The sequence below is a fragment of the Rhinopithecus roxellana genome, chromosome 15, assembly GCF_007565055.1.
Source record: "Rhinopithecus roxellana isolate Shanxi Qingling chromosome 15, ASM756505v1, whole genome shotgun sequence".
Classification (NCBI taxonomy): domain Eukaryota; kingdom Metazoa; phylum Chordata; class Mammalia; order Primates; family Cercopithecidae; genus Rhinopithecus; species Rhinopithecus roxellana.
Window position 1 is genome coordinate 119,482,593 of NC_044563.1, and position 25,997 is coordinate 119,508,589.

Below are 25,997 nucleotides of genomic sequence, written 5' to 3' on the forward strand. Positions count from 1 at the left end.
GTGTATACACATCATGTTTTCTTTTCTTTTCCTTTCTGTTTTTTAGAACGGGGTCTGACTCTATTGCCCAGGAGTGAGTACAGTGATGTGATCACAGCTCACTGTAACCTCGAACTCTTGGGCTCAAATGATCCTCTGGCCTCAGCCTCCTGAGTATGTTGGACTATAGGCACATACCATCATGCCTAGCTAATTAAAAAATTTTTTTTGGCAAAGATGAGTTCTCAGTAAGTTTCCCAGATGGATCTTGAACTTCTGGTCTCAAGTGGTCCTTCCATCTCAACCTCCCAAAATGATGCGATTACAGGCATGAGCAACCATACCTGACCCACATTTTCTTTATCCGATCTGTTGATGGACATTTAGGTTGTTCCCATGTCTTGGCTGCTGTGAATAATGCTGTGAAGAAATGGGAGTGCAGATATCTGTAGGAGGTGGTGACTTCATTTCCTTTCGGCGGATACCCAGAAAAAAGATTGCTAGGTCATGTGGTAGTTCTATTTTTAATTTCCTTAGGAACCTTCCTATTGTTTTTCATAATGGCTGCACTGGTCTTCATTCCTACCAACAATTCCCTTTTCTCCATACCTTCACCAACATTTGTTATCTCTTGTCTTTTTGATAATACCCATCATAACAGGTGTGAGGTGATATCTCATAGTGGTTTTGATTTGCATTTCCTCATGATAAGTGATGTTGAGCATCTTTTCATGTAGCTGTTGTGGAGAAATGTCTATTCAGGTCTTTTGCCTGCTTTTTAATCAGGTTATTCGTCTTTCTGCTATTGAGTTGTATGAGTTTTTTCTTTATGCATTTTGGATGTTAACCCCTTATCTGATGTATGGTTTATAAATAACTCTTTCCAAGTTTGTAGGTTGCTCTTTCATTTTGTTGATAATGTGTATTTTTCAGTTTACACATGTTGATAATCTTTGTTTTTTTAACCATCATTCTGTTTTTAAATACTGTATCTTAAATACTAGTGCAATAACCACTTTTAAAATGATGAATTTAGAAGTAAAGATATAATTGAGGATTTCTATTTTTGTCATCTATAATCAGCCATTTCAGAGAAATTTGTAATATGAAACATATTAATGTTAAAACCATACTGGATGTGAATAGATATTCCTTGGGTGCTTCAGTATCCCAGGATCTTCTAGTGAATATTATTTATCATTGCTTGCATAAGTGCTGATTAATAGAACATTCTGCCAACAGTATCTCAGGTAGCCCAACTTTTACTGTCTTAGACTCTGTTGAAAAGCCTATATTTAGAAGTACTTTAAAATTATATTTTCAAATATTGTGTAGCAAAATACAGAAGATTCAGACCAACTAATTGTGTTATTTTTTAAAAAATAGGACCACGTTATGTGGTACAAATAGGTGACAAAATTATTGACTACAATGAAGAATTCCGCCTCTTTTTGTCAACAAGAAACCCAAATCCTTTTATTCCACCGGATGCAGCTTCCATTGTTACTGAGGTTAACTTTACTACAACAAGAAGTGGATTACGAGGGCAGGTATACACAGATAATAAAAATTTACCGTGGACTCCTTAGGAGCTTTATATACTTATTAGACATTTTGAGTTAAAAGCTATTTTGTTAGACTACTTAGTATTTAAATTTATGATTTTGAAAATATACTTGTATGTTGGAGTGAAGCATTCTGGCTTATTTCATTTCTCATATGTATTGGACCTATACATTTAATGTTAATGTCAAATTGCTGCTTCTTTTAATATAACTCTAATTTTAAAGTTTATTTCTGTTATATATGGTAGAATTTGAGAGATTGATGGATCATAGAGATTAAGATAATCTGCGTTATATTTTTGGTTTGAAAACTGAAATTTAATTGTGAAAAGTGTAGCTAATTGACTTGTTCAGCTAGTTAACAGTCTTTGATTCCTGAGCCAGCATTTTTTTAACCATTAGAACACATGGCATCTTTGAAGTCTATTTATCTTCAGATGGCTCATTACAATTTAGAATTATTACATACATTTCAAAATGATTTTTCATGTCCATACTTATATGTTTCCTAACTCATTTTTCCTCTTTAAATATATAATGCCAGTTGACTTTTGGAGTATCATTCTATTTTTTACTCATCTAACAATAGTAGATTTTTTCATCTTTTTGATTTATATGATGGCATACATATTTGCTGCAATTTTTACTTGATTGTAATTTTTTACATTGTTCTTTCAAAATATTTCTTTGCATATGTATGGCTCATCAAGTATATTTTTATGAACAATCTCTTTTGATTGACTTGATACTTCTTTTAAATAAAACAACGTGACAATCACTCAAAACTTGGCAGAATTAATTGACAGAATTGCTCCTTCTATCTAAAAGATCTCCACAGTCGTTGCAAAAAGGAGCTATGTAGGTCTTACTTTAGCAAGAACGAAATGAAGATGTTTTTACAGCAGATTTTGAATTACGTATTTTTTACCAATGTTTTTCTCTATTTTAGTATTCAGAGTTAACAATTTGACAGCATTTTTCAACAGCTTCACAGATAACAGCTTTAACAGATACAATGTACATACCATACAATTTGCTGATTTAAAATGTACAATTCAATGTTTTTTTTAGTGGAATTGCTGGGTCTTATGGTAACTTTATGTTTGGCAATTTGAGAAACAAACATATCTTTCCAAAGTGGCCGCATTGTTTACTTTCCCACCAGTAATGTAGGAGGGTTCCTGTTTTTCCATATCCTTGCCAACTCTGGTTGTTAGGTATCTTTTTAATTGTAGTCATTCTAGTGGGAGTGAAGTGGTATCTCATTGTGGTTTTGATGGCATAGTATTTTATCTTTTTATTTGTTTATTTTATTTTTATTTTTTTGAGACGGAGCCTGGCACTGTTGCCCAGGCTGGAGTGCAATGGCGCGATCTTGGCTCGCTGTAACTTCTGCCTCCCGAGTTTACGCCATTCTCCTGCCTCAGCCTCCCAAGTAGCTGGGATTACAGGCGCCCACCACCACGCCTGGCTAATTTTTTGTATTTTTAGTAGTAACGGCGTTTCACCATGTTAGCCAGGCTGGTCTGGAACTCCTCACCTCGTGGTTCGCCCACCTCGGCCTCCCAAAGTGGTGGGATTACAGGCGTGAGCCACTGTGCCCGGCTCTTTTTATTTGTTAATGTGAATACTTACTATTAAAAAATACTAGCTCTCATAATTTAGTATATTTATTTTAAAACTAAATATTACATATTGATATGTTAAGTAATGCACTTTCTTACAGCTTTTCTACAGTAGTTACTATTTTGCTGATCAGCTTAACTATTTGTTTTGTCGCTTTTTCATCAAATGTAATTGTTGAAGGTATCTCATAGTTAGTTAGAAAGAATGAAATGAGATAACATAGTATCATATTTCTAATAGTCTGTCAAACACAAGGCCTGTTTGCGGGAAGTTTTTATTTTGTTGTAAGCCTTATTGCTAGAAGTACCTTGTCTTTTTGTTTTCCCAAGCTTTTAGCTTTAACCATTCAGCATGAGAAACCTGATTTAGAAGAACAGAAAACAAAACTATTACAACAGGAAGAAGATAAGAAAATACAGCTAGCAAAGCTCGAAGAATCTCTTCTAGAGGTAAAAGTCTAGCTATTTAGGTTATTTTTTCATATTACCTTTTTTAATGAATACATATAGTAGGGTTTAGAAAATTAATAGTATCTTCAGATTTTTTTTTCCAAAGGCATATGAGTGTATATCTTACAGTCAAAATTCTAACAATAAGGGGAGTTTTCTTTTGGAATACAAGATCTTAATGAGCAATGTTTAAGACAAGCAATTTTTAACTAATTTGTGTTGTTTTACTATTTAATTATATGCTCATGATTTCAAGAAGCATTAAAAGCAGGAAATTATGACTAAATCTGTAACTTTAAGTCGTTTTTATTTTTTATTAAATTGACAAAATTAATACCTTGCTATGTTTGATAATGATATAGTTTCATAAAATAATTTATTAATTCATTTGATATAAGAAGGCTATAATAAAAATAGAATAAAACTTTAAGAGGGCTATAAAATGTTGAAATTCTTCTAAAATAATGTAAGTTGCCATAAACATCAAATGAATGACAGTTAATATGGGCTTTGCTTTAATTGGTTATTTTTATATGTATAATGATGTTCATGTTGTTAACTTTCCCTACAGACACTTGCCACATCTCAAGGCAATATTTTGGAAAATAAGGATTTGATTGAGTCTTTGAATCAGACAAAAGCAAGCAGTGCACTTATTCAAGAGTCACTTAAAGAATCTTACAAACTCCAAATTTCCCTTGATCAAGTAATTATTTCCTTCTTTGTAATTTTGTATTATGTTTTCTTGAACATTTAGGTTAATATGATAGAAAATGTAGAATCAGGTCCTCAGGGGAAAGATGATGTTAAAAAGAGCTATTCAAAAACATCAGAACGTTGGGTTTGATTCTAATTATTGTAGAGAGGGAATTCAGATGTTGGCACATTGAGGATAAGGACTGTTTGTCAATATACCCTGATGCCTTCTACTGACTTCTGGCATAATGTTAGATCTAAGATAGAGCTGCAATTTTGTACTGAAATTGGAAATGAGTATATTGAAAATGAGTATTACAGAATATCTTTGCTATTCTTAGAACTTTTCTTAAGTTAAGGCAAGTTAAATATACTAATTAAAAGGGTTATAAGCTCTAAACTATAGTTATTGGCTCTTTTCATGCTTACAATGAACAGTGCTGGGTACTTTATTATCCTAACTTGGACACCTGTTAGAGTTGTCTTCTCTACCTCTAGTTCCATCAGTGTTCTTATTGTCACCCATCCTATACTCAGTTCGAACTTTTCTCCACATCAGAGATAGCCTAATAGTGCTATGCTATCTTGCGTTACCTTAATTGATTCTCTTTTGAAATGTAAAATTGGATCATCTATTCTCTGATCACAAATATTTACCATTTCATCTTACTCACTTTCCCCTGATACTAGTGCTCTTGGTCCTCATTAAGACCAATCTGTGAACCCCTTCTAGCTCTGTCAACTGACAGGTAGAAAGGTATTTAAAATATATTGCTATAGTCTGAATATTTGTGTGTCCTCATCACCCCCAAAATTCATATGTAGAAATCTAATCCCCAGTGTAATAGTATTAAGAGGTGGAGGTTTTAGAATGTGACAAGGTCATGAGGGCAGAGCGCTCATGAGTGGGATTAGTAACCTTATAAAAGAGGGCCAAGGAAGTTTGTTAGCCCCTTCCGGCATGTGAGAACACAGCAAGAAGCAGTTCTTTCTGTGAACCAGGAAACAGGCTCTCACCAGACACCAAATCTGTTGGCACCTTGATCTTGGACTTCCCAGCTTCCAGAACTGGGCGAAATCAATTTCTGTTATATAAAAGCAGAACCAATTTAGTGTATTTTGTTATAGATAGCCTTAATAGACTAAGACATATATTGTCTGCAGTTTTATAAAAATGAGGAAGAAAAACTAGATTTTGCTATCTTTTTTAGTTAGAAACCATGATTCATCATCTTCATTTGTTTTATGTGTATAGAAAAGTAAGGTTTTTTTTTTACTTGGGTAGATATGTGCATTGTAGTCTTTAGGTGGCAGTAAAGCACTAATTCTAAGGTGTTTCCACCCTATCCCCTACCGATCTCTTGATCCATAGGAACGGGATGCCTATCTCCCCCTGGCTGAGAGTGCCAGCAAGATGTACTTCATTATTTCTGATTTGTCCAAAATTAATAACATGTACCGTTTTAGTTTGGCTGCTTTTCTCCGACTTTTCCAACGAGCTCTACAAAACAAACAGGTAAGCTGTTGGTTACCCTGTACCTGACATTGAATTACAGGGATCACTTTACTAGGGAGAGTACTTGATTTATAATAAAAATTATTAAGCAAACTTTCATAGAATTATGTTCCAAAAGACCACATGTAACACTTTTAAGCTATATAAAGAAATTAGTTAGTTAATTTCTTTTTATATTGTTAGCAAGGTGTCCCAATGTGACAGTTTTTTAATGAAAACAGTTTATGTTCTGAGTATAAATGAATAAGTAATTGATAATAATTTAAAAAACCCAGTGATTCTGAAAGGTATAAAAATAAGAATTATCCCCATAATATCATTACCTGGGGAAAACAACATTTAACATTTTATTATATGTCCTTGTTGTTTAAGGCCGTAACTTTCCAGATAATGGGGATACAAGTGTCCACTGCTTTATCGAGCATGTATTTTAATGGAGAGAAGGATATATTAAAGGGTAACAAATTGTTTTAACTAAAAGATACAATACTGTGCTTTTAAAAGTGTATTAGTGTATTATGGACAACTTTCCTATCAGTGAATATAAACTTAATGTTTTTAAGAGATGGTGAGGCTATACCATACTTTATTTAACCACCTCCTATATATGCACATTGTTCTAATTATTTCTGTTGAGTATCGTATTAATCCCAAACTTGGCCGGTTAAAACCATTTTCTTATGCTTATTGATTCTGTTGGAAATTTAGTCAGGACTCAGCAGGGATGACTTTCTTTGTTTCACAATGTCTAGGACCTCAGCTGGGAGGACTTGAGAGTTGAGGGGCTAAGTAAGGCAGGTGCTTCACTTGCCCGTCTGGTGCTGTGGGTGGGAGGACTTGGTGACAGGACTGCCAACTGCAGCACCTCTGCAGGAGGCTTGGCTTTTTACCAGCACTGAGTAGATGGATGGACTTCTTATTTTTTAGCTCAGGGCACTAACTGTGTATTTCAGTGAATAAGGCTGAAACTGAATAGCCTTTTAAAACACAGCCTTAGGTCTGTGTCATTTCTGCTGTATTGTATTGGCTGAAGCAGTCACAAATCTATGTAGAGTACAAAACTTTCTTTCTGTTGTTTAGAAAATCTACTGGATCTTGTAGGTACAGTACTGTGTCTTATTATAGAGTGACTTTTAGGAAATCCAAGTCTCAATTTCACATGTGATCTTTGTTAACATGTAGTGAAATGAATACAAGTATATGCTATCTAAAGTAATGATTAGTTGTCTTGGTTAGAACATACTACTACAAGGCTAGAAGCCTACGATTAGTGCATCTGAGTTCCAGTTCATAATGCTTTCTTTAAACCAACTTCACACATTTCTCTGCTGATCCTGGATGTATTTTTCTAAGCCATTAAAATTGTTTTACTAGGTTTTTTTCTTGATATTAATTTATAAATCATAAGGAAGCAAGCAAATTTAATCTAATTGTTAGACCAGAATTGATCTTTGCAAGTCATGTATTCTCCAAATGCTCTCTGAGATGTAAAACTTACATCACACTAAGGGAAAAGGACAGGTTGAACAACCTTCCCTTCCTGCATTTCTATACCAAACAATTTTTCTTTAATCAAAGGAAATAAACACTAATAACATGTTTTTCAATTATTACAGTCTTGCAAAATGGAATTATTATATCAGATCAAAAACTGAAATTGTATGTGAGTTTTTACAGCATCAATTTCAAAGTTATTGTTCATCCTTATTCATCCTGCAGCCCATGATTTAAGATCATTGAGGTTCCCATATTGAGAATGAGAAAATTCTTTATAAGGTATTCTTGTCATATTGTTTTAGGGTTGGATTGATAATTATAATACAAATAATTAAAATGGCCTTAACCTAGATTGATGTAGATAGTATTTTTAATGCCAATAGGAATCAAAGTGATATGGTAAAATTCAACTTATGTTGCATTATTGGGAATTGATTGTAATTTTCATTTGTTGAAAGCTTTAACTCTATACATTAAAGAAAGGTATGTCTTTTGTTATATTATATTAATGTTCAAGTTTAAAGCACTTGTTTAGTCCCTTGAATTTGATGGTAAAAGATACTTATTTCAGAATCAGCTTTGAATCTGGAGGAACAATTTATAGAAGTACTTTTTAAATGTTTATAAATTTCCTAATGAATTTCTAATTGTAATCTACAGGATTCTGAAAATACAGAACAGAGAATCCAGTCACTTATCAGCTCATTAAAACATATGGTATATGAGTATATATGTCGTTGTCTATTTAAGGTAAGAAGCATCATATTTTTCAAATATAAAATGCTACTTGTTCTGTGATTTAACATAATATTTATAGTTATAGTATAACTCTTTCCCTACTGGAAAGGTATTAAAATGGTATTTCTCATATTTTTCCAGAAAATTTAACTGGAATGTCTTATAGCATTCTTGGTTTTAGTGGGAAAAAAAGTGACAAATGAAGAGGGGAAAGCAAACACTGGGTTAGCTGACTTAGTTCTAAACATCCAGTGGTCACCAAAAGAGATAATGACAGTGGATTATGTAGCTCATTATATAGCTAGACTTTCTCATCCTCAGCAACTGACATTTTGGGCTACATAATTCTTTGTTGTGTGGGATGTTGTTCTGTGCATTTTAGGATGTTTAGCAGCATCTTTGCCTTCCAGCACTCCCTCCCATCAATTGTGAGAATAAAAAAATGTCTGTGGACATTGTCCAATGTCTCTGGGGTTGAGGAACAAAATTATTTTGCATTGTTAGCATTAGGAAGTAAACTAGTGTTTGAGCCTGAGTTATGAAAGAAGTTTTTTACAGAAGTTTTCATATTACATATGTTCCAGAAGAGAACACACATTGGACAGTATTTTAGAAATTTTAGATATTAGAAAACACAGAGGCCTTTTTTTACTTAGAATTTTTTTTTTTTTTTGAGACAGAGTCTCTCTCTGTTGCCCAGGTTGGAGTGCAGTGGCGAAGTCTTGGCTCACTGCCAGCTCTGCCTCATGGGTTCAAGCCATTCTCCTGCGTCGGCCTCCCAAGTAGCTGGAACTACTGGCATGCACCACCATGCCTGGCGAACTTTTGTATTTTTAGTAGAGAGAGGGATTCACCATGTTGGTCAGTTCAAGACCATGTCTCGAACTCCTGGCCTCATGTGATCTGCCCTCCTCAGCCTCCCAAAGTGCTGGGGTTACAGGTATGAGCCGCCACACCCGGCCAGGCTTTTTTTTTTTTTTAAAATAGCAATCTTTGGGTATAGCTTAAGACATAATGTTGAAGAAGAACTTTGTAAAGGCAATTAATTGAGAGAGAGAGAATTATTATGGTTCAATTATATAGGCTTCTTAGACAATGTTGAAAAATATACAGTTAATATATTTTTAGAACAGGTTAGTAATTTTTGTGATTTTGTTGAGGATCTTAATTTGAGATACAGACTAAATCCTTCAGAAGCTCTCTGGGCAGGGCATCTCTGAAAGAAAGGCAACACCTCCAGTCAGGAGCTTATAGATAAAACTCTCATTTCCCTGGGACAGAGCACCTGGGGGAAGGGGCGGCTGTGGGCGCAGCATCAGTCGACTTAAAGGTTCCTGCCTGCTGGCTCTGAAGACAGCAGCGGATCTCCTAACACAGCGCTTGAGCTCTGCTAAGGGACAGACTGTCTTCTCAAGCGGGTGCCTGACCCCCATCCCTCCTGACTGGAAGACACCTCCCAGCAGGGGTCGACAGACATCTGATACAGGAGCACTCCAGCTGGTATCTGGCGGGGGCCCCTCTAGGACGAAGCTTCCAGAGGAAAGGAGAGGCAGCAATCTTTGCTGTTCTGCAGCCTCTGCTGGTGATACCCAGGCAAACAGGGTCAGGAGGGGACCTCCTGCAAAGTCCAGGAGACCTGCAGCAGAGGGACTTGACTGTTAGAAGGAAAACTAACAAACAGAAAGGAATAGCATCAACATCAACAAAAAGGACATCTACACAAAAACCCATCCAAAGGTCACCAAGATCAAGGACTAAAGGTAGATAAATCCACGAAGATGAGGAAAAACCAGTGCAAAAAGGCTGAAAATTGCAAAAACCAGCACACCTCTTTTTCTCCAAAGGATCACAACTACTTGCCAGCAAGGGAACAAAACTGGACAGAGAATGAGTTTGATGAATTGACAGAAGTAGGCTTCAGAAGGTGGGTAATAACAGACTCCTCCGAGCTAAAGGAGCGTGTTCTAACCCAATGCAAGGAATCTGAGAACCTTGAAAAAAGTTTAGAGGAATTGCTAACTAGAATAACCAGTTTAGAGAAGAACATAAATGACCTGATGGAGGTGAGAAGAAACACAGCACAAGAACTTCGTGAAGCATACACAAGTATCAGTAGCTGAATTGATTAAGCGGAAGAAAGGATATCAGAGATTGAAGATCAACTTAATGAAATAAAGCATGAAGACAAGATTAGAGAAAAAAGAATGAAAAGGAACAAATAAAGCCTCCAAAAATTATGGGGCTATTTGAAAAGACTAAATCTGCGTTTGATTGGTGTACCTGAAAGTGATGGGGAGAATGGAACCAGGTTAGAAAATACTCTTCAGGATATTATCCAGGAGAACTTCCCCAGCCTAGCATGACAGGCTAACATTCAAATTCAGGAAGTACAGAGAGCATCACAAAGATATTCCTCGAGAAGAGCAACCCCAAGACACATAATCATCAGATTCACCAAGGTTGAAATGAAGGAAAAAATGTTAAGAGCAGCCAGAGAGAAAGGTCAGGTTACCCACAAAGGGAAGCCCATCAGACTAACAGCAGATCTCTCTGTGGAAACCCTACAAGCCAGAAGAGAGTGGGGGCCAATATTCAACATTCTTAAAGAAAAGAATTTTCAAACCAGAATTTCATATCTAGCCAAACTAAGCTTCATAAGTGAAGGAGAAATAAAATATTTTACAGACAAGCAAATGCTGAGAAATTTTGTCACCACCAGGCTTGCCTTATAAGAGCTCCTGAAGGAAGCACTAAATATGGAAAGGAAAAATCAGTACCAGCCACTGCAAAAACATACCAAATTGTAAAGACTATCAACACTATGAAGAAACTGCATCAACTAACAGGCAAAATAACCAGTTAGCATCATAGTGACAGGATCAAATTCACACATAACAATATTAACCTTAAATGTAAATGAGCTAAATGCCCCAATTAAAAGACACAGACTGGCAAATAGGATAGAGTCAACACCCATCGGGGTGGTGTATTCAGGAGACCCATCTCACGTGCAAAGATACACATAGGCCCAAAATAAAGGGATGGAGGAATATTTACCAAGCAAATGGAAAGCAAAAAAAAAAAAAAAGCAGGGATTGCAATCCTAGTCTCTGATAAAACAGACTTTAAATTAACAAAGATCAAAAAAGACAAGGGGATTGCATATGGTAAAGAGATCAATGCAACAAGAAGAGCTAACTGTGCTAAATATATATGCACCCAGTACAGGAGCACCCAGATTCATAAAGCAAGTTCTTAGAGACCTACAAAGAGACTTAGACTCCCACATAATAATAGTGGGAGAGTTTAACACCCCACTGTCAATATTAGAAAGATCAATGAGACAGAAAATTAACAAGGATATTCAGGACTTGGACTCACCTCTGGACCAAGCAGACCTAACTCCACCCCATCTACAGAACTCTCCACTCCAAATCAACAGAATATATATTTTTCTCAGTACCACATCACACTTATTCTAAAATTGACCACATAATTGGAAGTAAAACACTCCTCAGCAAATGGAAAATAACGGAAATCATAACAAATAGTCTGTCACAACACAGTGCACTCAAATTAGAACTAAGGATTAAGAAACTCACTCAAAACTGCACAACTACATGGAAACTGAACAACCTGCTCCAGAATGCCTAGTTGGTAAATAACAAAATTAAGGCAGAACTAAATAAGTTCTTTGAAACCAATGAGAACAAAGACACAACGTACCATAATCTCTGGTACACAGCTAAAGTAGTGTTTAGAGGGAAAGTTATAGCATTAAATGCCCACGGGATAAAGTGGGAAAGATCTAAAATCGACCCGCTAACATCACAATTAAAAGAACTAGAGAAGCAAGAGCAAACACATTCAAAAGCTAGTAGAAGACAAGAAACAGCTATCAGAGCAGAACTGAAGGAGATAGAGACACGAAAAACTCTTCAAAAAAAATCAATGAATCCAGGAGCTGATTTTATGAAAAGATCAACAAAATAGACCGCTAGCAAGACTAATAAAAAAGAAAAGAGAGAAGAATCAAGTGGATGCAATAAAAAATGATAAAGGGAATATCACCACCTATCCCACAGAAATACAAACGACCATCAGAGAATACTGTAAACACCTCTACGCAAATAAACTAAAAAATCTGGAAGAAATGGATACATTCCTGGACATACACACTCTTCCAAGCCTAAATCAGGAAGAAATCGAACCCCTGAATAGACCAATAACAGGTTCTGAAATTAGGCAGGCAGTAATTAATAGCCTACCAACCAAAAAAAGCCCAGGGTCAGGTGGATTCACAGCCAAATTCTTCCAGAGGTACAAAGAGGAGTTAGTACCATTCTTTCTGAAACTATTCCATGCAATAGAAAAAGAGGGACCCCTACCTAACTCATTTTATGAGACCAGGATCATCATGATACCAAAACCTGGCAGAGACACAACCAAAAAAGAAAATTTCAGGCCAATATCGCTGATGAACATTGATTCAAAAATCCTCAATAAAATATTGGCAAACCAAATCCAGCAGCACATCAAAAAGCTTATCCACCACAGTCAAGTTGGCTTCATCCCTGGGATGCAAGGCTGGTTCAACATATGCAAATCAATAAACGTAATCCATGACATAAACAGGACCAATGACAAAAACCACATGATTATCTCAATAGATGCAGAAAAGGCCTCCCATAAAATTCAACACACCTTCATGCTGAAAACTCCATAAACTACGTATTGATGGAATGTATCTCAAAAGAATAAGACCTATTTATGACAAACCCACAGCCAATATCATACTGAATATGAATCAATATCAATATCATACTGAATGGGCAAAAGCTGGAAGCATTCCCTTTGAAAACTGGCACAAGACAAGGATGCCCTCTCTCACAACTCCTATTCAACATAGTACTGGAAGTTCTGGCCAGGGCAAAGAAGCAAGAGAAAGAAATAAAGGGTATTCAAATAGGAAGAGAGAAAGTCAAATTGCCTCTGTTTGGAGATGACATGATTGTATATTTAGAAAACCCCATCGTCTCAGCCCAAAAGCTCCTTAAGCTAATAAGCAACTTCAGCAAAGTCTCAGGATACAAAAAAAGGATGAATTCATGTCCTTTGCAGGGACATGGATGAAGCTGGAAACCCTCATTCTCAGCAAACTAACACAGGAACAGAAAACCAAACACCACATGTTCTCATACGTAGGTAAGAGTTGAACAATGAGAACACATGGACACAGGGAGGGGAACATCACACACTGGAGCCTGTCGGAGTATGGGGTAAAAACTGAGTGAAACATTAGGACAAATACCTAATACAGATAGGGCTTAAAACCTAGATAATGGGTTGATAGGTGCAGCAAACCACCATGGCACATGTATACTTACATAATACACCTGCACGTTCAGCACAAGTATCCCAGAACTTAAAGTAAAATTTTTAAAAACAGAAAAGAAAGTCTTCAAGCTCTGAGATTCTTTCCTCCACTTCGTCTATTCTGCCATTAATACGTGAGATTGCATTATAAAATTCTTGTAGTAAGTTTTTCAGCTGTATCCGATCACTTACATTCTTCTCTATACTGACTAGGTTGGCTGTCAGTCCCTGCATTGTTTTATCATGATTTTTAGCTTCCTTGGATTGCCTTTCAGTGTATTCCTGTAGCTCAATGATCTTTATTTTGAATTCTATTATCCTCTTTATCCATATTATGAATTCTATTTCTGTCATTTCACCCATCTCAATGTGGTTGCTTGCTGGAAAGGTGATGCGGTTGTTTGGAGGAAAGAAGGCACTCTGTCCTTTTGAGCTTTCCGGTTTCTTGGGCTGGTTCTTTCTCATCTTTTTGGGCCTATCTATCTTCAGTTTCTGAGGTTGCTCACCTTTCGATGTTTCTTTTGTTTTTCCTTTTATTCTATTTAATGACATTGAATGTTTGATTGAGGTTTAAGGTGGATTTAGTTAACTCCTGTTGTTTCTGGAAGATTTTAGTAGGCCAGCGCTCATCTCCCATATCCTGGTCTGTGTGGCCTAACTCTTGGGGAGTCGTATTGGGCCCCAACTTTGATCTCTGGCTCCTTGGGGTTAGGCATCCACTGTGGTTAGGAATCCACACATAGGGCAGTCGGGGTGGGTGGGGTGGGAGGGGCAAGGTGCTCTGTGACCGCTGGTCACTGCCCTCGGATAGGTGGTGTTAGCCAAAGGGTTTCATAGTGTGGTTATAGTGGGATTCATCCCTGTTTGCATGTCCCAGCAGCAGTGGCAGAAGCAGCAGTGTCAGGGTACTAAATGGTACCAGAGTGCCTACCTTTCTGCTTGCATGAACCAAGGTGGGGGAGGCAGTGCGGCTGTGGGGAGGGCGTGGGGAGCCCCTGCTGGTGACTGTGTGCATGATCACACTGCAAGTGGTGTTGGCTGAAGGGCAGGCCCCTGTGGGTGAAGGTGTGTGCCTTCTCTGTGCCCCTGCAAGCAGGAGTGGTCACTCAAGTCTGGGGAGAATCCTCTCTTATCTGCGCTTAGTTCCATTCCAGGTGGCAATCTTAGCGCAAAAGTCAGCCACTGACGGGGGTGGGGCCAGCTGGTTCTCTGCCTGCCAGGGCTCTTTTTGCAATGGCGGTGGGTGGTGGGAGGTTGGGCAGACTGCACTTTCACGTGCTGGTAGGGCAAGGAAAGCAAAAGCTGGCCATGCATACATGCATCACAAAGATGTGTGGAGTTGCTGTGGATCGTGGGGAAGCTGGATTGTGGGGAGGGAGCGTTTGGGCTAGTGCATGGCTATGGAGACAGCTCTGCTGGAGCTCTCCGCCAATCATGCACAGTCTGCCAGTGCAGGACCCCTGGGTACCTGAGGCTGCCCTGCAAGCAGGCATGGCCAGATTGGGGCTTCCAGAGATACCAGCAGACCAAGGGGTGCTCAGGTTAAAACAGCTAGTCTAATGGGCAAGAGTGCCCTGCAGAGTTCAGGACAAACAGTTCACTTAGAGCTAAAGTTTCCAGTGGGAGCAAGTTGAGCCTAGGGAAATAGCCATCCCTGGCCAGTTCTGCTGCACATACTCCGGTACCAAACCCCCCGGGCTCCACATCAGCTGGCTTGCTGCCCCTACCACTTCTCTAAGCCCCTCTGCCTGCCAACTTAAGTGTCTGTGGTGGTTGAGGGGTCTTTTCCTGCCTGGGTTCCAGAGGCCTATGGCGAGAAAAGGTTGCATCTTGCCAGTTCAATTCACCTAGTCCCTGAAGCCATTGAGGGCCAAGAACAAGTCCAGGTGTGCAATAGCTCTGGGTAGGGTTCCCAGCTTTCTCCTCCTTCAACCCAGCCTCTGTGTCTTCCTTGTGTCACTCTTGGTGTCTGAAGATCTGTTAGGGCCCACCAGTCTTCTTGGCCCCTCAGTGCGAGTTGTTCCACCTGGTTGCATGTAGTAGGTCATCTTGCCTTCCACCCTGTATATTTTCCTTTTAAATATTTTGCACTTGACTATAATCCAAACCTCACTTTTTGGGCCTCAATTTTACCTTGTGTAAAATGGGAAATTATAAGCAAATTATCTCAAAGCCATTTTGTCACTAAAATGTTATGATCCTAATTATGAAGATAACCTTCATAGTGATAGAGTCATTAGTTGTAGCCGGGCGCGGTGGCTCAAGCCTGTAATCCCAGCACTTTGGGAGGCCGAGGCGGGTGGATCACGAGGTCAGGAGATCGAGACCCTCCTGGCTAACACGGTGAAACCCCGTCTCTACTAAAAATACAAAAAACTAGCCAGGCGCGGTGGTGGGCGCCTGTAGTCCCAGCTACTCGGGAGGCTGAGGCAGGAGAATGGCGTAAACCCGGGAGGCGGAGCTTGCAGTGAGCTGAGATCCGGCCACTGCACTCCAGCCTGGGCGACAGAGCGAGACTCCGTCTCAAAAAAAAAAAAAAAAAAAAAGAGTCATTAGTTGTAGATATCCTGTTTTGTCTAACATTGTATAATGTATTATCTCATGCAATACTTAAAACTTTTTCATTATACAAACAAAACTTTAAATTATTTTAGAGTTTTAAGCTTAATGGAACTGTATAGAAAGAAAACCTTAAAGATCCATTTAACTATTTCCATCCCTTATTCCTTCATTAGAGTAAACCAGCTCAAGGTTAGATTTGTTCCTTATCATCCATTTCCTATCTCTTTATATTCATAAGTACAAATATATAGATATAATTTTAAAATTTTTCTTGCTATATATTTTGTTCCATAGTTTCTCTTTTTTTTTTTTTTTTTGTAGTAAGTCCTGAAGATCTTTCCATGAGTATAAACATGTTAACTTCATTATTTTTAGTGACTGTGTGGTATTTTATAATATGACCATATACTACTTTATGTACTACTCTCAGTGAATATTAGATGATTTATACATTTTTTGTTCTTATATATGACTATAGTGAATATCCTAGATGGTACATTTGTTTTTATATATAGTATTTCTATTCAGTAAATTTCTGTAAGTATAATTACTGGTCCAAGGATTACTTTTTAAATCTTATTGAATATTAGCAGATTGCTTTCTGGAAAGCTTTTTACCGTTAATATTTCTACCCACATGATAATAAAGGTATATCTTTATCTCCTTTGTTGCACTTTATCAACCCAGGATGTTATCAGTCCTTTAAATTTTTACCAGACTATGGTTTATACATGTTATCTTATTGTTTTATATCTTTTTTATTGTTTTTAAAGTTGTTTATTTCTACCTTCCTCCCTTACCCTGTCATACTCATCTGTTTTCTTGATATTTTAAATAAGCTTTTGCTTTATATAGAACAAGTCTATTTTGTTGTAATTATTGTTCTTCTAATTTTTAATCATTGGATTTACGTAATTTATATTTCTAGGTTGTTCGATTTGTATGAGTAGTTTTTTTTTTTAATGTAGTTTTTTTTTTTTTTTTTTTTTTTTTTTTGAGACGGAGTCTCACTCTGTCGCCCGGCCTGGAGTGCAGTGGCCGGATCTCAGCTCACTGCAAGCTCCGCCTCCCGGGTTTACGCCGTTCTCCTGCCTCAGCCTCCGGAGTAGCTGGGACTACAGGCGCCAGCCACCTCGCCCGGCTAGCTTTTTGTATTTTTTAGTAGAGACGGGGTTTCACCGTGTTAGCCAGGATGGTCTCGAACTCCTGACCTCGTGATTCGCCCCTCTCGGCCTCCCAAAGTGCTGGGATTACAGGCTTGAGCCACCGCGCCCGGCCCTAATGTAGTTTTAATCTGTTTTATTTTCTAGGCAATATATTAAGCCTACGAAGTTTTATTATTGGTCAGTCTTATAATAATGTGCTTAATGGTTTTTAAATTTTTATTTCTAAGACCTTTACACTGAAATGGGCTGTGATTTATGAAAATGTTATGGAGCTACAGTCATTTTAAGCTGCCCTAAATCTCTTTTGAAAGTGGATGTGTTATAAATAAATATTATTCTTAAAAATTGTTTATGGCAAAAGAGAATATAAACTTCCTTCTTGTTCATTTCAAATATTAGTAGCTTTTCTTATTAGGAGTTAGTTGCTTGTTTCTAAACTATGTATCTTACCTCAGTTTATATATTCTCATTTTATCGTTAGTAATACAGTACATTCACTGATGAAATTTGAACCCCTGTGTCGTGTATTTTATAATGTAATTTGGGAAAGATAAAATGATTTAATATATTAGTGAACTGTAGTGACTGTAGTGAGGTTATTTCTTTTAAGTTACTTTACCTTTTAAAAATGCATATATTAGGCAAAAGGCAGCATTTTTGTTCACTAGGAGAGACGTTGAGAGCCTCAAGTTTATTAATATTTCAATTAGTACTCAGTTGGGATTTTTCATTGCCTACTTTGAATAATACTTTTCTATTGCGAACATGTGAAACTCATTTTTAAAAAGCTGTTGTTTACAATTTTTAAGACATGTTTTAATTGATGATGGAATATCTGTTTTGGAAAATTCATATTTCTGTTTGAGTAATATTAAATTCAGCATTCCGTAGGGTTTCAGTGATTAATAAAAATTCAGAAAGCACATTAATCATAAAGCAATGAGATACATTTCTCAAAATTTATCACTATAACCTTACTAAGGATGGAACCAATTTTATATTTAATGAAAGCTTTTAGGGTTTTTAACAGTCAGCATAAGCTACCTGCTAGGTTTCTGTCGTGCTGAATTTGCTGTCGTGTTGGTGACAGCAGTATGGCAACAGGAGACTCTTGAAATAGAGAGATTAGGATTATTAATATTCACATCACATTAAACTGAAAGCAAGTTGACCTGGAACAGAGACATGATTGACTTATTTTGTAGCAGGAAATTTAGACTGTTAATAAACTAAAACAGATGAAGAAAGCTGCCTAGGCCTTTCAGTTTATATTATTAGCTATACCATTGTTTTTTCTTCAAGAGAGCAAAAGTTTTTATTTCAGTTACCTATTTCAGACAATTATAGGATAAACTGTATATTTTGTTCCCTAAAACTTTTGATTATAATAAAACAATTTTTTATATCTAAGTGCCTTTACATATTGTTTCTTCATTTCACTTTATAATTTAGAATAGATACAAAATAATGGAAGTAGTTGGAGTATTCACTTCCAACTATATTGGGTGAGTATACAGAAAATGGTTGGGGCTGGGCGCAGTGGCTCACACCCGTAATCCCAGCACTTTGGGAGTCAAGGCAGGTGGATCGACCTGAGGTCAGGAGTTCGAGATCAGTCTGACCAACATGGTGAAATCCCGTCTCTACTAAAAATACAAAAATTAGCTGTGCATGGTGGGGTGTGCCTGTGATCCCACCTATTCTGGAGACTGAGGCATGATAATTGCTTGAACTTAGGAGGCAAAGGTTGCAGTGAGCTGAGATCGCGCCACTGCACTCCAGCCTGGGTGACAGAGCAAGATTCCATCTCAAAATAAATAAATAAATAAATAAAAATAAAAGAAAATGGAAGGAAGAATTGGGAGCATGTGCAGTAGTCATCTCTTATCTATGGGGGATACATTCCAAGACACCCCGCATGGGTGCCTAAGACTACAGATATACCAAACCCTATAGAAAAAAACATAATATATGTAGGGTTTGGTATTATCCTATACATATCTATCTATACAGATATATATCTGTGATAAAGTTTAATTGATAAATTAGGCACAGTAAGAGATTGACAACAATAATGGTAAAATAGAACAGTTGTAACAATATATAGTAATGAAAGTCGCATGATGTGGTGCCTCTCTCTCTCGAAATATCTTATGGTACTGTACTCACCCATCTTGTGATTGTTGATCTGATAACTGAGATGGCTACTAAGTGATTAATGGACAGGTAGCATATATGGCATGGATCTACTGGACAAAGGGACAATTGATGACCTAGACAGGATGGAGCCAGACAGCACGTGATCTCATCATGTTACTCAAAATGGCTTGCAATTTAATATTTATGAATTCTTTGTTTTTGGGGTTTTTCATTTAATACTTTCAGACCACTGTTGACTGTAGGTAACTGAATCCACAGGAAGTAGAATACTATATTCTTACTGTTTCCCTTACCTCTTGGGATTATTATCTCAGATTTGAAATGGCATAGAAAAATGGTGAGATATGAAGAGAAATTGTTTTCATGCAAACTTCTTGAAAGTTAATGTCTATGCCACTCACCTTGCCTCCATTTCCATATGAATTTGTTTGTTGATTGAGTAAAATTCGGATATATATTATGTTTTAAAGTATAATATTACTAACCTCACATGATTTTATTTAGTGTGTAAATAATTTAATTTGGATTCTGCTATTTTTTCTATTAAGATTAGTTTTTCTTATATGAAAAAGTGCAAGTTCTCTGGTTGGATATTTAGAAATTTTATAACTTGTGGCTACTAAAGTGAGTCTTAATAAGTGATATAATTTTCTTCTGCTTAAATAACTTTGAAACTTCTAGAATTGTATCTAATCCTTTGAGTTTTCTGAAAATACAGTTGAATGTACATAAAATTATTCATTAAAATGGGTTATTTAGTCTCAAGCAATATGTGAGTGCCCAAGTCCAATGTTATATAAACTGCTTTGAGCTTAAAGCATGACTTCTCTTCACAAGGTAACATTTTTTTTATACTTTTCATTGAAAATATTTGAAAGCAATAAATATAATAGAGGAGAAGCAAAATGAATGAATTACTTAGATTTTTTTACTGCTTCTTAGTCTCTTTGAGGATCATGGGTTTATGGAATGTTTTGGAAGTAAATTTGATATGACTATTATATAGTTTATCAGTTTACTGTATATCAGATAGTTATTTTACTGATCACCTTTTATTAAGTGCCTTACATATACTGCCATTTAATGCTTACAACAATTCTGTTATACAGAAGAAGAAACTAAGATTTACAGCTAATAATCTTTAGCTTAGATCTAGAGGATACTGGGGTTGAAATTCTAGTGCATCCTGCTTGATGCTGAAGATTTCTTTCTAATATGATACAGTTGAAACAAACCACTATGCCTGGAAATGTGAACTTGATCTCAACTAAGGTTCACTTTAAGATGTCCTAATGTCATATTAATCCTGATCTAGTAGTTTCACCCTGATATTTACTAGAGTGTATGGGATTTCATGGTATGGGAGGTATGGTTGACTTATACCATGTAGTGGCCTACTCTCACTTATTAATTTTTCTTCATTAGCTAGTTATTCATTTAGAGAGTTATTCACTTGAGATTTTGCTTGTTATATGTCCCCTTGATATTAAAATATTTTTTAACAAAACTCAAGTATATTGAAATAAATTGTCATTGAATTAAAGTGACCAAATTTCTTGATCTGATAAAGCAAAAATAGATGAAGAATTTTAAAGATACCAAAATATTTGCTCAATTTTTGATTTTGACAGTTTTTTTTTTTTTAAAAAAATAACTTCAGAAAGCCTTAAACTTAATTTATTCATTTTTCTTCCATTCCCTTCCCTTCCTTTCCCTTCCCTTCCCTTCAGACCTTCAGAGTCTTGCTCTATTGACCAGGCTGGAGTGCCGTAGTACGAGCTCGGCTCACTACAACCTCTGCCTCCTGAGCTCAAGCCATCCTCCCACCTCAGCCTCCCAAATACTGGGACAACAGGTGCACACCACCATGCACAGCTATTTTTTGTACTTTTTGTAGAGATGGGATTTCACCATTTTTCCCAGGCTGGTCTCGAACCCGTGAGCTCAAGTCTCAAGTCTTCTGCCTGCCTCTGCATCCCAGGATGCTGGGATGACAGGTATAAGCCATGGTACCCAGCCCCTTAATTTATTCATTCTTAGTTTTAATTCTGTTTAACTGGAAATAATGCAGCCATGCACTTGTGCTCATGTTCTTTTTCTCTTTTTCCGTAAATTGTTTTTTTAGTTTTATTCTGGAATCATTATTGTTCTCCTTTATGATGTTATTGTTAAATACTTACGGCTGAAGGGATTTATTGGTACAGGTAGGCAACCCAATAGAGGGCAAAAAGAGCTTTCTTTTTTTTTTTTTTTTTTTTTGAGATGGAGTCTTGCTGTGTCACCCAGGCTGGAGTACAGTGGCCGGATCTCAGCTCACTGCAAGCTCCGCCTCCCGGGTTCACGCCATTCTCCTGCCTCAGCCTCCCATGTAGCTGGGACCACAGGCATCCGCCACCACGCCTGGCTAATTTTTTTTTTTTTTTTTTTTTTTTTTTTTTTTTTTTTTTTTTTTTTTTAGTAGAGACAGGGTTTCACCGTGTTAGCCAGGATGGTCTCAATCTCCTGACCTCGTGATCCGCCCGTCTCGGCCTCCCAAAGTGCTGGGATTACAGGCGTGAGCCACCGCGCCCGTTGCCATTTCCAGCTTAGAAAATTAAGAAAGAAGATCCTCCTTGGCCTGTTTTAGGTCATGTGGCAACCCTTGTATCAATGTCTATGGAGTGATACAATGTGACTGAGCGGCACTGTAATTACATGCTCATCCTTGAGGTCAGGATATCTTCTATAACCAAATAATGGGAGAAGGGTAACAACCATTACCCACTTATTGTCCACATATTATGTGCCTATTTTTGGACAACATTTTGGAGTGTTGGGCTCAGTAATAATTAACAAATAGTTTACTGATTCCAGTGGGTAATCTGAGGATCATAAAATGACAGGGGCTTTACTTCTGTTCCTTAAACCTAGAGACTACATTGTTCTTCCTCAGTACAAGTGAAAAAATGGCTAAAATAAATGTGGTAGTACCGTGTGTACATTCATATATATATATATCTGTCGTAAAGAATTAACTAGGCCAGGCATGGTGACTCATACATGTAATCCCAGCACTTTGCATTGTCAAGGTGGAAGGATCACTTGAGTCCAGGAGTTTGAGGCTGTAGTGAGCTATGATCACACTACTGCCCTCCAGCCTGGGCAACAGAATGAGAACGTGTGTGTAAAAACGAACATCAAAACAAATGAAAAGAATCTGCTATATCATTAAATTATAAGTATTGAACTATATCATTAACTGATAAAGGTTTTGAATTAATACATTTATTGTCTTATTTATTTTTATCAGGTATTTCTTTACCTTAAACTATATATGTTATTATAATCATTTTAAAGATCCATTAATTTATAAAAGTTCATCTTAGTAGCTTCTCCACCTCATCATTATTTAACTACAAATCTGAATTTTAACCTAATACCTAAGAATACTACGCTACACATCTCCCCAAAAGACATGCCTTGCTTTTTCGAATATTTTAATTCTCATGGTAGTTGTTTCATATACATATTAGTTGGTTGTAACTGTTTTGGGGGGTTTTTCAGCCACGCTTGAACAATGGCCAGTTGCTTGGATCTGTTATGTTTTGAGGGTTTTAAAATGTATTTATGTAGGCTCATGCCTGTAATCCCAGCACTTTGGGAGGCTGAGATGGGCAGATGACCTGAGGTCAGGAGTTGGAGACCAACCTGGCCAACATGACAAAACCCCGTCTCTACTAAAAATACAAAAATTAGCCAGGCGTGGTGGTGGGCACCTATAAACCAAACTACTTGAGAGGCTGAGGCAGGAAAATCACTTGAACCTGGGAGGTGGAGGTTGCAGTGAGCTGAGATCGCGCCACTACACTCCAGCCTGGGTGACAGTGAGAGACTCCATCTCAAAAATAAACAAATAAATAAAATAAAATTTATCTATGTAATATTCATTGGTTATGTTATAGTTGTGAATGCATTTTTTTTTAAAAGTAGGCATTATGTTTTAGAGCAGTTTTAGGTTCATGGCAAAATTAAGCAAAAAGTATAGAGATTTCCCATATATTTCATGCCCCCACATACTATACAGCCTCCTTCACTATCAAAATCCTGCACCAGAGTGGTACACTTGTTAAAACTGTTGAACCTACATTGACACATCCTAATCACCTGAAGTTCATCATTTACCTTAAGGTCCACTCTTGGTATTGTACCTTACATGGATTTTGAGAAATGTAAATGACATGTGTTCACCATTCTAGTATCTTACAGAGTAGTTTCACTGCTCTTAAAATATTCTCTGCCTTTTCATTCCTGCTCACTTAACCCCTGGCAAACACTGATGCTTTTACTGTCCATAGTTTTGCCTGTTCCAAATTATATTCTAATTATACATTATGTCAGTATGCAGCCTTTGTAGATTGTCTTCTTTCACTTACTATTGTGCATTTAAGGTTCTTTCATGTTTTTTTCATGGCATAGTATCTCATTTCTTTTTTTTTTTTTTTTTTTTTTTTTGAGACGGAGTCTCGCTCTGTCACCCAGGCTGGAGTCTGGAGTGCAGTGGCCGGATCTCAGCTCACTGCAAGCTCCGCCTCCCGGGTTCCCGCCATTCTCCTGCCTCAGCCTCCCGAGTAGCTGGGACTATAGGCGCCCGCCACCGCGCCCGGCTAGTTTTTTGTATTTTTTTAGTAGAGACGGGGTTTCACCGTATTAGCCAGGATGGTCTCGATCTCCTGACCTCGTGATCCGCCCGTCTCGGCCTCCCAAAGTGCTGGGATTACAGGCTTGAGCCACCGCGCCCGGCCGTATCTCATTTCTTTTTAATGTTGAATACAATACAATTCCATTATCTGGAGGTCCACAGTTTATCCATTCGGCACCTACTGAAGGAAATCTTGGTTGCTTCCACGTTTTGACAATTACGACTAAAGCAGCTGTAAACATTCAGATGCAGGTTTTTGTGTAGACATAACATTTCAACACATTTAGGTAAATACCAAGGAAGGCAATTGCTGGATCATATGGTAAGAATATGTTTTGTTTTGTAAGAAACTGCTAACCTGCCTTCCAAAGTGGCTGTACCCTTTTGTGTTCCTTCCAGCAATTAATGAGGATTTCTGTTGCTCGACATCCTTACCATGATTTGGTGCTGTCAGTGTTTTGGATTTTGGCCTTTCTTATAGGTGTATAGTAGTGACTTATTTTAATTTGCCTTTTTCTGATGACATATGATGTGGAACATTTTTTTACATGCTCACATGTTTGTTTTTTGTTAATTCACTTAATCAAGAAATAGTTATTGAGTACTACACACACACACACACACACACATCCCCAATATATACTTTTACAAAATAAATTTTACTCATGTATGTAAAATTTTCTTGTAGGCAAGGAAATCACTTGCTAGTAGTATTTACAGGAAGGTCTTTTTGTTGTATGTATGTTTTGTATAAATGGTGATTTAATCTCATATTTATCCCAATCTGTCGGTTTATAATTACACATACATATAATACTAGATGTAAAGTATTATTTACAGTATGGGAAAAGCTATATAAATTATCTGTTAAAACTTGGTAGGAAGATTTGTGCTTAATAGATGTCTTCTTTTTGTTTATAAACATTTACTGGTTTTTTAAAAAATGCAAATGATATAAGCTTGTTTTAGGAAATTTGCAAAATACACATAAGAATAAAGAAAACAAAAAGGAACTACAATCTCAAAATTAAATCACTGATTAAATTTTGGTATCTGTTTTAATGTATTTTTGCAGATGTTTATCCATATATGTATGTTTTTATAAACATATTCCTCCTCCTTCTACAAAATGTACTATGCTATATATATTTTGTTTTGATTATTATTTATGATAGACTTTTGGACATTGTTATTTAAGTTTTCCCTCTGTTATAAACAATCTTTCAAAGCCTATCCTTATTTCTTATTAGGAGCACATATGTGATCCCTTTGCTTAAATTTCTAGAAGTGAAATTTCTTAATTTAAGGACATGTAGAATGTTAAGGAACACATAAAATGCCCTCCAAAAAAGACAGCATCAATTTCATTCTCAACAGCAATCTATTCAAGTTTTACATCTCTGAACCTTACTTATACCAGGTATTTTATAAAGTACTTAACCTTAAGATTCTTATTTTAACATATGCCACTTAATTTTTTAAATTACAAGTTATTCGTGCTCTTTGTAATAGCCAAATAATGTATACATATAAATAAAGAAAATAAGTCTCCTTTTCAGTCTCTCCCCAACTTGATACCCTCTTTTAGACCTTATATAACCGGTGTTAAAAATTTGCTTTTATTCTTCACAAATTTATTTGTGCTCATATAGTTATACAAAGTGTGTATTCAAATTTTAACATGTATGACTTTTTGTATTCAATTTTTTAAAAATTTAGTTCCAATTTTATTTTAATGTGGGTAATTTCCTTAGGTTTTTCTTTCATTTTACTTATATTTTACAAATTTTTCTTCATCTGGGTCTAATTTAAATGATTATAAAGTTCTCTTCCCCTCCTTCATCTGCCTTTTTCAGAAGAGCTGTCTACTTCTGGGATGTTTAGTCCCTTCTTACATTCTTGAGTATTTAATGATACTTGTGTTAGAATCTCTTTCAGATTGTTCTATTATCTGAAATTCTTAACATTTTAGTCTTCTTTTCTGATGTG

General features: G+C 36.7%; 1 protein-coding gene across 1 annotated transcript in view; it reads left to right on the forward strand.

Annotated features, from left to right (window-relative positions):
• DYNC2H1 (dynein cytoplasmic 2 heavy chain 1) overlaps nucleotides 1–25,997 on the forward strand; it is a 385,005-nt gene that overhangs the window by 151,309 nt on the left and 207,699 nt on the right. Inside the window, exons 66-70 of the mRNA XM_030918805.1 lie at nucleotides 1,366–1,529; nucleotides 3,500–3,619; nucleotides 4,191–4,325; nucleotides 5,688–5,831; nucleotides 7,989–8,078. Coding sequence (XP_030774665.1) covers nucleotides 1,366–1,529; nucleotides 3,500–3,619; nucleotides 4,191–4,325; nucleotides 5,688–5,831; nucleotides 7,989–8,078 — 653 coding nt within the window. The remainder of the gene's footprint in view (nucleotides 1–1,365; nucleotides 1,530–3,499; nucleotides 3,620–4,190; nucleotides 4,326–5,687; nucleotides 5,832–7,988; nucleotides 8,079–25,997) is intronic.